Below are 12,920 nucleotides of genomic sequence, written 5' to 3' on the forward strand. Positions count from 1 at the left end.
GTTCAGAAAGTGGTGGTGGGGGATGAGTGTTCAGACCCCTGGGCCCTCACTTGTGGGGTGCCTCAGGGTTCCGTCCTCTCCCCCATGCTTTTTAACATCTATATGAAGCCGCTGGGAGAGATCATCAGGGGGTTTGGACTGGGTGTCCATCAATATGCAGATGATACCCAGCTCTACCTCTCCTTCAAATCAGAACCAGTGAAGGCGGTGAAGTTCCTGTGTGAGTGCCTGGAGGCGGTTGGAGGATGGATGGCGGCTAATGAATTGAAGTTGAATCCTGACAAGACAGAAGTACTGTTTTTGGGGGACAGGGGGCGGACTGGTGTGGAAGACTCCCTGGTCCTGAATAGGGTAACTGTGCCGATGAAGGACCAGGTGCGCAGCCTGGGAGTCATTTTGGACTCACAGCTGTCCATGGAGGCGCAGGTCAATTCTGTATCCAGGGCAGCTGTCTACCAACTCCACCTGGTACGCAGGCTGAGACCCTACCTGCCCGCGGACTGTCTCGCCAGAGTGGTGCATGCTCTGGTTATCTCCCGCTTGGACTACTGCAATGCGCTCTACGTGGGGCTACCTTTGAAGGTGACTCGGAAACTACAACTAATCTAGAATGCGGCAGCTAGACTGGTGACTGGGGGCGGCCGCCGAGACCATATAACACCGGTCTTGAAAGACCTACATTGGCTCCCAGTACGTTTCCGAGCACAATTCAAACTGCTGGTGTTGACCTTTAAAGCCCTAAACGGCCTTGGCCCATTAGATGTCAAAGCGATAAACCGATAAATAACTACATGACATTTAGAAGACATCTTAAGGCAGCCCTGTTCAGGGAAGTTTTTAATCTGTGATATTTTACTGTATTTTTTGTTTCTATGGAAGCCGCCCAGAGTGGCTGGGGAAACCCAGCCAGATGGGCGGGGTACAAATAATAAATTATTATTATTATTATTATTATTATTATTATTTACGGAAAAGCTAAAGGAAGTCCAAAAAGAAAGACTTGGAAAAATTTGAATGTGAAAATAATGTATGTTCTGTTTTGTTTTGTTGTAAATTAATAAAAAATTATTTATAAAAAATAAATAAAAATTATTGCCTGTTTTTATGTTCATATGTTCATTGTATACTATGTTAGTTTTATGATGGTAGCAACCCTGAGCCCAGCTCTGGCCAGGGAGGGCGGGGTACAAATAATTTTTTTTTTTATCATTATCATCATCAGTGGATGCAGGGCCGTAGCTAGGGGTTGGTGAGGTGGGCCCCCACCAGGGATGCAGGCGAGAGGGGGCGCACAAAATTTGCTTGCCACCGCTATCCTGTGGTAACATTTGGCCCTGTAGAATATTAACCACTCTCAGTTTTACCTGTGGACTGCCATCTGCCCAGATTTTAATTTGCACTGAACTACAGTGGTACCTCGGGTTACTTACACTTCAGGTTACAGATGCTTCAGGTTACAGACTCCGCTAACCCAGAAATATTACCTTGGGTTAAGAACAGAAATCGTGCGTGTCAGGGCTGGCTCCGGGTCCCAGCTCACCAAGGACCAACGCTAGCCGATAGTACAGTATCAAAGTCTTTATTGAAGAATAGTCTCCATTTACAAGTCTCAGCGTCCCAGCCCTACGTCTGGACTCTAGACCGGCGAAGCTCTGTCTGGATCTCCACCCCCCGTGCACCAGTTCAAGACTCTAATCTTACTCCACCTCTTCCTTCTCTCTCTCTTCCTCTGGGTCTTACTACCCCCCGGGGTCTCATTCCTCCTGGACTCTTCCGATGCGGAGCTAGACCCCTCTGACTCCTCCCCCTCTCTTCGGCGGGCTTTAGGACCTGGCTCCTTACCCGGGCTGCCCACCTTGCCGCCCTCCTGTACATTTGAACTTGGCGCGCGCGCGCGTTTTACTTTCCGGATGACCGTTTCCTCGCTCCCTGACGAGGGTGTGGCCACTCCTGCCTCACGTTCTCCCTCTGCCTGCGCGCTTCCTGATCCCGATGCCTTGGACTCCTCCCCCCTACTGCACTCTGGGGGGGACGCTGGTCCGGATTTCCAGCTGCTACTCTCTGAGTCCCCTTCTTCCCGAGGTGTCCCCCTGGGCACTCCCCTTGCCCTGACCATGGGGGCCCCTTTCTGTGAATCCTCCGAGTCACTGGAGAGACTCAGAGATCTTGGACTACTGTCGCCGCTGACATTTCCTTCCGACTCCTCCCCCTCGCTCTCTGTTTCTTCCCTCTCCAGTGACTCTGCTCCTGAACCCCTGACATCCATCCCCCCCTCGAAGCCCCCCCTTCCCCCCTCCCCTTCCTCCGGCGGGGGTGCTGGGTGCTCCGTCGTTGTGGGGGTGAATGGTGGATACAGTTCGTCCCCCGTGGCGTGCATCCAGTTAGAGAAATCCGGCTCGTCCTCCATGTCTTCGCCGACCTCGTTCTCCTCTGCTTCCATCTCCGTGCCGCCATGCTCGAACCCAACGTCTTCCCCCATCACGTCCATGTCCCTCTCACCCTCGTTCCCCTCTGGGTCCGTTGCCTGCCAAGGGCCCCTCAGCCACCTCTCCTCTCCTCGATTGTCCCACCAAAACGAGCGGTCTGAGGCAAACCCCGAGGGCGAGCCCTCCGGTGAACGTGTGTCTAATGGTGGTTCTTCGTCCGAGGTAAATCCCTGGAACGTGCTGGTAGAAAGCGTGGGTGTGAAAAGCCAGTCGTCGAAATACTCGGCTGGCATGGGCCTGTGTGGGAACAAGGCATGAAACTCCTCTTTGAGGAGAGGCTCGTCCAGGGCATAGTCCGGCACCCAACTGTTGGCGCTGGCCGGGGTACCTTCCCTTGCGAGAAAATATTCTACTCCCTCTTCCCCCCATCTCGAGTCCAAAATCTCTGTGACCTGGTTGATGGGTTCCCTTCTTGGCGACTCCCTCCTTGGGGGGATCTCCTCATACCGGTCTGGTGCCGTGCCCTGCGCCTGAAATCGGTGAGGTGCTTTGTAGGGCGTGAGCACCGACCTATGGAATACTGGGTGCATTCTGGATCCTTCCGGAAGTGTCAACCGGAAGGCCACCGGATTGATCTGTGCCTCAACTAGGTAAGGTCCTAGCTGCTTATGTCCGAGTTTCTTCTTAGCTAAGGATCTGGTCGGCACTGCGTGGGCCGCTAACCACACCCAGTCTCCCACCTGTATGTCTTCACCAACCCTCCTGTGCTTGTCAGCCTGCAGTTTGTATGCGTGCTTTGCCAGCTCTAACTGCCTCCTAAGCTGCTCGTGGACTTCCTGCAATTCCGCCGCCAAGACTTCCGCTGCCTGTGGCTCCCCCTCCCCCAGTCTCTCTAATCCCGGGAAGGTTCTGGGATGCCTCCCGTTGTTGGCGAAGAACGGCGTCACCCCTGTGGACACGTGCTTCGTGTTGTTGTAAGCGAACTCAGCGAGCGGCAGGTAGTCCACCCATGTCGTCGGCTGCTGATTTGCGTAGCATCTCAGGTACTGCTGCATGACGGCGTTGACGCGTTCCGCTTGTCCATTGGTCTGCGGGTGTCTCGCCGACGCTAGGTTGATCTTGACGTTCAGGAAACCCATCAGCTTCTGCCAGAAGCTCGAAATGAACTGGCGCCCCCTGTCGGACAAGATAGACCGTGGCAGTCCATGCACTCTGAAGACGTGGTCTATGAACAGTTTGGCGGTCTGTTCTGCCGTGGCGACCTTCGCGCACGGAATGAAGTGGGCCATTTTAGTGAACATGTCCACCACCACTAGCACTGCCGTTTTACCCCTTGAGCTGGGTAAATCCGTGACAAAGTCCAGGGCCACCCTCTCCCACGGCTCGCTCGGAGTCTGCAGCGGTTCGAGCAGTCCCGCCGGAGGTTTGTGGACTGACTTGGCCCTTTGGCAGGTGTCGCACCTCGAGACGTACTCCGCGACTTCCCCCCGCATCTTGGGCCACCAAAAATCTCTGGCAACGAGTTCTGCCGTCTTCTCCTTGCCAAAGTGCCCGGCGGTGGGTGCGTCGTGTAACTGCTGCAGTACTTTCGCCCGGAGGTCGTCTCCCGGTACGTAGAGGGCCCCTCTGCGGATGAGCAATCCGTCTCGTACTTGGAACTCGTCGTCCTTCACCGTGCCCTTGTGCACCTCCTCCATCTTGGCTTGTGCAAAGGGGTCCCTCTGCAGTGCTCGACGGACCGCCTCCAAGTCCACGGTTGCTGCAGCGCACGCCCACGCTTTCGGAGCGAAAATGTGCTTGGCCGCTGCTGGTGCCGCCTCTTCGAGGTATTGCGGCTTCCTGGACAGTGCATCCGCCATGATGTTGTTGTCGCCTGGGATGTATTCTATCCTGAAGTCGAAATCCGCGAAAAATTCCGCCCATCTGATGTGCCGCTGGTTTAGGAATCTTGCCGTGCGCCAGTACTCCAGGTTCTTATGATCCGTGCGGACCTGCACGGTGTGCTTGGCCCCGACGAGGAAGTGTCGCCACGCCTTGAATGCTGCATGAATGGCCAGCAACTCCCTGTCCCAGATGGTGTAGTTTTGCTCCGACTTGCTGAGCTTCCTAGAGTAGAAGGCACACGGTCTCCAGTCCCCACGCGGGTCCTCCTGCAACAGTACGGCGCCCACGGCTCTGTCTGAGGCGTCTGTTTCAACCCTCATCGGTTTGCTGGGATTCACATGCAGTAGCTGCCCTTCGGACGAGAAGAGACGCTTAAGGTTCTGAAAGGACTGCTCCGCTTGCTCCGTCCAGATGAACTTCTTCTTCTTAGAGCTGAGCGTGTCAGTAATGGCCGCCGTCTGCATCGCGAACCCCTTGATGAACTTGCGGTAAAAGTTGGCGAACCCCACAAACCGCTGGACCTCCTTCCGATTGCGCGGGCTCTTCCAGTCCAACACTGCGCGAACCTTGGCGCTGTCCATGGCAAGCCCCTTGTCCGACAGCTTGTAGCCTAGGAAATCCACCTCCGTCCTGTCGAACTGGCACTTCTCCAGCTTGGCATACAGCCGATGCTCCTGCAGTCTCTGCAGAACTGCCTTGACGTCACCTTCGTGGGCCTCCTCCGATTCTGAGAATATCAGGATGTCGTCCAAGAAGCAGACGCATGTCTTGTAGAGGAGACCCGCCAGGACGTGATGCATGAAAGCTTGAAAACAGTGGGCGCCATTTTGTAAACCGAAGGGCATAACCCTGTATTCATATGTGCCCAGGGGCGTGAACATGGCAGTCTTCCACTCGTCTCCTTCCCGTATGCGAATCAGGTTGTACGCCCCTCGCAGATCCAACTTTGTAAAAACGCGTCCTTTCCTCGCCGTCGCCAGCAGGTCATCTATCTTGGGCATGGGAAAGGCCGCGGGCTTGGTTCTGGAATTTAAAATTCTGAAGTCTACCACAAGTCTTTTTTGGGGCGTGTCCCTCTTCTTCACAAAGAATACAGGACTGCCCCCCGCTGCCTTCGACTCCCGGATGAAACCGCGCTTCAAGTTGAGGTCTATGAACTCCTTGAGCTCCTGCAGCTCATCCTCAGACATGGAATACAGTTTCCCGGCTGGCAGCGTCGCTCCTGGCAGGAGGTCAATCTTGCAGTCATAGGGCCTGTGAGGGGGCAGCTTGTCCGCTTCCTTCTCGCAGAAAACCTCCAAAAACGCTGCATACTTGCGAGGCACTGCTTGCAGCGTGCCTAATTGTAGCTGCGGGTCGTCCCCTCCTTCTTCCGGGCTAGGAAGGATGCAATGTTCCGCGCAATAGGAGGAGCCGAAGGTCAGTTGGCGTTGGTACCACGCCAATGCTGGGCTGTGCCTGTGCAGCCAACTCATGCCGAGGACTACCGGCGTGTCCGACAGGTGTGTGACATTAAAGCTGATGACTTCTCGGTGATTTCCAATCCGCATCACCATTGGTTGCGTTTGTTGCACCACCTGCCCCCCTAACAAGTCTCTGCCATCCACCGTGACAACGTTCAGGGGCAGCGTGGCTGGTAGCAGTGGTATATTGTGCTGCTGAATGAATTCCAGTCCCATAAAGTCAGCGTTGCTGCCGGAGTCAATGGTGATCGGCACCTCCAGAGTGCGTCCATTGGGCAGTTGGAGAGACGCTGTAAGCTGCACCACTGGTTTGGGTGGGAGGGGGTCTGTGGGTTGCAAAAGTGCTGGGGATTGTTTCATTGACTTGTCTGACTGGACCCCAGTGCCTCTTCCTCCAGCCAGACTCTGTCGTTTAACTGTTGCTGCGTTTTCAATTGAGCTGCTTCAGCGACTGTTGCGGAGGCTGCAGTGTGCTTGTGGAGCCTCTGGGGACACTCTTTCGCCATGTGTTGAGCACTGTCGCAGATGTAGCACTTCCTGTTCCCTCTAGGAGGCTTCGTTTTGGCTGCTCCCGGTGTTAGGGCTCTGTTAGCTGACTGAGCCCTGGCACCTCCTATCTCCATCGGCTCTTCTCCCCCTCCCTGCGAGGGTGTGGAGTGCGCACGCGCTGCTTCTCTGGGAAAGAAGGGAGGTGCTCTGGCTGGTGCCCTTCCCCAACGCCCTTCCTCCCTGTTGCAAGGACGTTCTTCCAGATGCACCCCGATCTCCAGAGCCCTCTGGACTACCTGCTGGGTGCTCCTTGGTCTCTCCCCTCTTCCAATCTCCGCTTTTACTTCTGCATTCAACCCCTCCCAAAAGAGGTCTCTGACTGGCGCAGAATCTTTTTCCCACCCCAGGGCATGAACCAGTCCGAAAAATCGAGTATGGTACTGCCGCACGCTGGCTTTGCCTTGTTTAAGTCCATGTATGTCCCTTCTGGCAATATCGACGTCTACCTTTGATAAAAAGCATGAGTCCATTGCTTTAATAAAAGCCTTCGCATCTTGGAGCGCTGGATCATTGTCCCTCCATAGATTCCGCAGCCACGTTTTGGCTTCCCCATGCAAATGAGACAAGATAAACCCCACTCTCTCTCTCTCATCTCTAAAGTCTTTGTCAAGTAAATCCAGCGCAAACAGCAGGTCTGCTCTGAAGTTGGGGTACTGCTGCAAACTCCCGTCGAAATGCGATACAAGGCTTCCTCCCCTTCTCCCCAAACCTATGCCTTCTGCCTTGGCTCCCGTTTGCCCCTCTTTGGAAAGCACGTCCAACCTGGCCTGGAGATCCCGGCAGGCGGTAACCATCTCCTCCTCTCTCTTCCTGGATGCAATTACCTCAGTGCTGAGTTGTGTCACCGCTTCTTGCAGGGCTTTTATCTTCTCTTCCGTCGTCATCTTGCCTGAGTTTTGTGAGCTCTGTAAGCACCCCTCCTCTGTCCTCGCTGCGCCGACTCACGTGGCGAGGTTCTTGGTGCCAAAACTTTAAAATTAGAGACAGAGCTTACTGTCAGGGCTGGCTCCGGGTCCCAGCTCACCAAGGACCAACGCTAGCCGATAGTACAGTATCAAAGTCTTTATTGAAGAATAGTCTCCATTTACAAGTCTCAGCGTCCCAGCCCTACGTCTGGACTCTAGACCGGCGAAGCTCTGTCTGGATCTCCACCCCCCGTGCACCAGTTCAAGACTCTAATCTTACTCCACCTCTTCCTTCTCTCTCTCTTCCTCTGGGTCTTACTACCCCCCGGGGTCTCATTCCTCCTGGACTCTTCCGATGCGGAGCTAGACCCCTCTGACTCCTCCCCCTCTCTTCGGCGGGCTTTAGGACCTGGCTCCTTACCCGGGCTGCCCACCTTGCCGCCCTCCTGTACATTTGAACTTGGCGCGCGCGCGCGTTTTACTTTCCGGATGACCGTTTCCTCGCTCCCTGACGAGGGTGTGGCCACTCCTGCCTCACGTTCTCCCTCTGCCTGCGCGCTCCCTGATCCCGATGCCTTGGACTCCTCCCCCCTACTGCACTCTGGGGGGGACGCTGGTCCGGATTTCCAGCTGCTACTCTCTGAGTCCCCTTCTTCCCGAGGTGTCCCCCTGGGCACTCCCCTTGCCCTGACCATGGGGGCCCCTTTCTGTGAATCCTCCGAGTCACTGGAGAGACTCAGAGATCTTGGACTACTGTCGCCGCTGACATTTCCTTCCGACTCCTCCCCCTCGCTCTCTGTTTCTTCCCTCTCCAGTGACTCTGCTCCTGAACCCCTGACAGTGCGGCTTCAGGTTAAGAACAGTTTCAGGTTAAGAACAGACCTCCAGAACGAATTAAGTTCTTAACCCAAGGTACCACTGTGATTTTAAGATGTATTTTAATTAATTGATTGCCTGTTCTTGTTCTTTGTTTACTGTGTTAGTTTTATGATGTTAGCTGCCCCTGCCGGGGAGGGTGGGGTACAAATATTTTTTTTAATTATTCTTATTCTTATTCTTATTCTTCCTGCCCACCAAGGAGCAGAGCCAGTAGAAGTCCCTTTGTGCAGGCGACAAAGGCAGGCGGGCAGGCGCTCCGCCACTGTGGCCATAGGGCCCAGCTGGGTCCCTCTCAAGCGCAGCAGTAGGAAGAGGAGGAAGGGGAAGAGGGAGATGTGGCTGGGCTTAGCCAGCAGCCAGCGCCTTCAGCACATGGTGCCAGTGGGCTCTGCCTCCACGCAGCCTGGCTTGAGAGGCAGGGCTCAGCTGGGGAAGCCGAGAAGGGAGAGGAGGGGACGGCGACGGGGCAGAAGGTGGTGAGAGAAGCTCGCTCAGCAGCTGGCAGCAGTGGCAGTGCGTCTCCTCCCACCAGCCTCCTCAGCTCCCTTCCCCCCGCCCCTGCCGGCTGAATAGGCCGGCTGTGTGGCTTCAGAGGAAGTGGGAAGGCGTCCCCCAAATGGGCCTTGGTGGGAATTCATAGGATGGTTGAGTGGTAAAGCAACCATGAGGGTGTAGCAGGAGAGATCCCCCCCCCAATCCAGTTCTGCACAAGCACAACGCACACACACCCCTCTCACCCACTCCCGACCCTGGGGATGTCCCTTTTAGAGAGACATTCCTGAAAAGCCTTCCGTAAATAAGGAAGCGCTTGAACTGACAGCTCGCTTCTATAAAACCCCCTTTCCCCCCATACTTTGACTCGGTTGACCGGTTCCCTGAACTTAGGTGAATGGGCTACCGCTTCATTCAATCAGCATTACCAAACAGTGCCCCTTGTGGCAGCTACGCAGGTACTGCAGGGACGGGACCTATTTCTCAATGGTTCTGACAGCTGTTAATGCAATGCTTCCGGATTTAATTGTCCGTCACTAATCCAATCAAAATGTATCAAGATGCTTCCGACAAGTGAAAGTGCTTTAAAGTTCTGAAGGGTTTCTGTTATAAATTCATAGTAAATCAACCATACAATGGATTTGCACCGGACCACTTTTATTCTGCTCCATGAGGGAAGGGCTATCAAAGGGGGGTGGTTTGATACAGGACGGCCATAATCCCTTAAGCGTACCAACACGTACTCGGGAGTCCTACCCAATTGGCATGACAACCTTGATGGTCTCTGACAGATGACCATCAGGGTCACAAAGGACTTCAATATGGGAGTGGATTCTACATGGACTGAAACAAAGGACAATGATCAGATCTTCCCTCTGGAAGCAGGAAACTGCCAACTCCCCTTTGTCCTCTGGAAATGACTCATGGGGAGAGGGAAAGGAGGAACCAGCCAGGTTCCACCACTCCTCCCTCGACCCCTCCTTTTTGTGATGTATCAATGATGTAGTTGTAATGTAGTCTAAGGGGTGTGGCATAGGGGATTAGTAGCTAATAAAAGTTGGAGTCTTCTTTTCTTCGGGACTTCCATCTTGCTTCATCTTGTTGTGGGTGGGACTCCTGTCGCGACAGTTTCCAATAAAGGCCAAGCCTACAGGCTGCTGTTTTGCTCCAAATTGTCCTGGTTGGTGTCTTTGTTTTTGTCCAAGGGAGCCCTCGGATTCCTCCATTAACAAGGGTCATCTAGTCCAACCCACTTGCAGTGCTAGGAATCTTTTGCCCCCCAAAATCCCACGATCCTGAGGCTGAGCACGTATATGTGCACCTCCTTTCTTGTGTTCTGCCGCCCCATCTTCTCCCCCAACAGCCTCTGCCCCGCCATCCAGGCTTCTTTGCCTTTTAACTACGGCAGGACAGGTGGAAATTCCACTGGCAGAGTTTATCCTTGCATAGCCTTGACGCGGGTGGGGTGAGGGGGACGACACATTAAAAAAGCATAGGGAGCCCTGTTGGTTCATTTTTAGTTTTTTAAAAGCCTCCAAAATGCAGTGTTAGGTAAATAACCTGTATTAGGACCAACCAGAATGTCACAAAATTGTGGCAAGCCTTGGAGCTATCCAGAATTCTTCATTGTATTTTTGACTTTATAAAAGGTCTTTGTGCTATTCTGCTGTTGCCATGAAAAGAGTTTTCAGCTAAATCAGCATGCCAAGCAGCTCAGTATGACGCTTTCCAACAGCTGGGTACAAAAAGTTCAGAGACTACCAAAAAAAAGAACACGTGCACCTGTTCTAGCCTGCCTGTGCCTTAGGATCTGAATTTGGATACTCTGCTGGCATGCCCACCCTGTGTCAAGAAAGGTGGCTACAGGGAGGGGTCCTTCTCCTTGGTGGTGTCACAGCTAAGGGCCTAACTCCCAATGCACCAGGGGGCGCAACATCACCTCGCTACTGCTCTGACTTGATGTGCACTGAATAGACCTCTAACTCCTACTGATCACGCCTGTGGCACAAAACATCACACACATTTCATTTTATTGCCCATTTTATGCAAAAATGTGTGATAAGTATTTGGCCCCCTTACTGAAGGAGGGGATTTAGCACAATGACTCTTCCAGGGTATCTTATCTGCTGAACAACTGTAGGAATGACGTTGTGGAAAATGTGGCAAGATTTCTGAGTGACGCTATGAAGTTACATCACCATAGATCCTATGAGATCCATACTGAACCACAGCCAGAATTCTGGCTGCTGCACGTTGGACCAACAGAAGTTTCTGAGTCATCGTCTTCAAAGGCAGCCCCACATACAGTGCATTGCAATAATCCCTTCTGAAATCTATCAGAGCATGGAGTACATTGGCCAAGTCATCACCATCCAAGAGGGATCATAGCTAGCACACCAAGATTGTCCCACCTCCTGGACCTGAGACCTGGGACACACATCTTTTCAGGATTCCGCTTCAGTTTATTGGCCCACATCCAGCCCATCACCACCTTCAAGTGCTAGTCTAACATCTCAGCTGCTTCTCCTCATTCAGATGGAACAGAAAGACAGATCTGGGTGTCATCTGCATATAGATATGCAACTTCCTGGACTCAGCCTTGTGCCTCGATGCCCAGGTCTCTGTGGTGGCCAGAAGTGCATTTGCACAGTTAAATCTAGTGCACCAGCTTGCCAGGGACTGTGCTGAGGAGGAATGGTGGGATCCCCCCCTCCCGTTGCTCCTGAATCTTCCCAGAAGCAGGTGGACAGTATAGATTTGGAACGGTGGTTTGCAGAGGGACATAGTTCAGAAGGCAGAAGCTGGGAAATACTGGATGGGGAACAGCTAGGAGAAGAAGCACTGGGAGAAAGAGAGCTAACAGATTCACTGTCGCTTGAAAGCATTCATTCGCTCAGCCCAAGGTCAAGAAGAGCAGATAAGGTGGCAGCACAGAAAGCACAGTGGTTCCAAGAACAGGATGCAAGACATGGTAGTGACGTGGGTGACTAGGGAGGAAGTGGGAGGGACCCTTAATTGGGAGCACCTTCATTCCTAGGAATGGATTCTTTGTTCTCTCACTGTGATCATTAAAGTTTCTAACTGCTAAGAGACTCCTTTCTCTTTGTTCTGTTTATCTACTGCCGGGGGGGGGGCGAGGAAGCCAATTCCCTGAAGCCTGACACAGCTGCACCCATTCCTTGAGATGTCTCCACCCCCATCATTCAGCTCGGACAATGAAATTCAGCTCCAAGGGCCTTCTAGCAGTTCCCTCCCTGCGAGAAGTGCAGTTACAGGGAACCAGCCAGAGGGCTTTCTCAGCAGTGGCACCCTCCCTGTTTATTATTATTTTGCACTGTCAAATTCTACAGCTGATCCTCAATTGTGACTTAAAACTAATCTTTTAGTAACCAAAATAAATTGACTTAGAATTTCATGTTAGGTGTGCTGCCTCTGGAATTCACAAAGAGGTATTTTGATGACAGCAGAATAATACCTTTACATAATCTGCTCAGTGACTCAATGACATTTTTATTGTGTGTTCCTGGCAAATAACAAAAACTCACATAATTATTGCATTTATCAAACTAAAATATCAGAGTAGGAGAGGGTCTTTCTGGCAAATCCACCTAAATACAGTACTGCAGCGTTCAGAGGTGACTTTATATTTTATGGCGGCACAAGAGTTTCCTTCAGCATAGTTTGGTTCTGGAAATCTGTGGAAGAAAAAGGTACATCTGGACTGAAGTCTGTTACAACTATTTTTTCATGTTCTTAATAGAAAGCATGAATGTTCCCAAAATGTACAATAAGCTGGTTGTATGCATTTGAATCCTCCAAACATGGATGAGTAGCATCAAAGTGGAGAGAGTGAAGAAAGTCATGCTGAGCTTGATAGTGGGAGCAGCAGCATCTCCCCCTTTTCCTTTGGGGCCTGGGAAGGAGGATTACAGCAGTGAGGGATGCTCCACCAGGGACCGGGGCATACTTTCTTTTGACCATTTGTGTGTGTTAAGAGAGAAAGAAAGCTCTGAAAATAGAAACAGGGTTAGGTTTTTTTAAAAGAATGATTGTGAGCTTGGTGCTTAATGTCATTCTGATCATTCGCGAACTCAGCAGCAGCAGCAGCAGAACTGCTTTATCAGGTAAGTGAAGAGCCATTTTGCTGTAACTTCTGCCAGGTTATCAACAGGCCACCTGCTCTCACAGATCTCCTCTCCTCAGCAGCTTGAATAGCTTTATTGGTAACCTGGAAGCAGTTGCGGATGGAGGCCCACATTCAGTCAAGGTAGACTTCATGTACTGTAATAATAGACCAATATGCACATACAATACACACACAC

At 52.4% G+C, this 12,920-nt stretch overlaps 1 protein-coding gene and 2 long non-coding RNA genes across 5 annotated transcripts in view; 2 read left to right on the forward strand and 1 right to left on the reverse strand.

The window, feature by feature from the left end:
* LOC310671070 overlaps positions 1–12,920 on the reverse strand; it is a 38,979-nt gene that overhangs the window by 21,318 nt on the left and 4,741 nt on the right. The gene's annotated exons all lie outside the window — the stretch shown is intronic.
* LOC310670884 (C-type lectin domain family 2 member D-like) overlaps positions 1–12,920 on the forward strand; it is a 291,130-nt gene that overhangs the window by 19,170 nt on the left and 259,040 nt on the right. Inside the window, exon 1 of one of the 2 annotated variants that reach the window (XM_083426717.1) lies at positions 12,640–12,722. The exons of the other annotated variant lie outside the window; for it this stretch is intronic. Within the exon in view, the coding sequence (XP_083282843.1) occupies positions 12,644–12,722 (79 nt within the window). The 5' untranslated portion in view covers positions 12,640–12,643. Of the gene's footprint in view, positions 1–12,639; positions 12,723–12,920 lie in introns of those variants that run through there. 2 annotated transcript variants of the gene reach the window in all.
* Positions 1,093–12,920, forward strand: part of LOC310671164 — a 33,080-nt gene continuing 21,252 nt past the window's right edge. The window contains exon 1 of the long non-coding RNA XR_014507848.1: positions 1,093–1,489. This is a non-coding gene — a long non-coding RNA (uncharacterized lncRNA). The remainder of the gene's footprint in view (positions 1,490–12,920) is intronic.

This window comes from Podarcis tiliguerta, assembly GCF_965153285.1.
Source record: "Podarcis tiliguerta genome assembly, chromosome: 2".
Taxonomy (NCBI): Eukaryota; Metazoa; Chordata; class Lepidosauria; order Squamata; family Lacertidae; genus Podarcis; species Podarcis tiliguerta.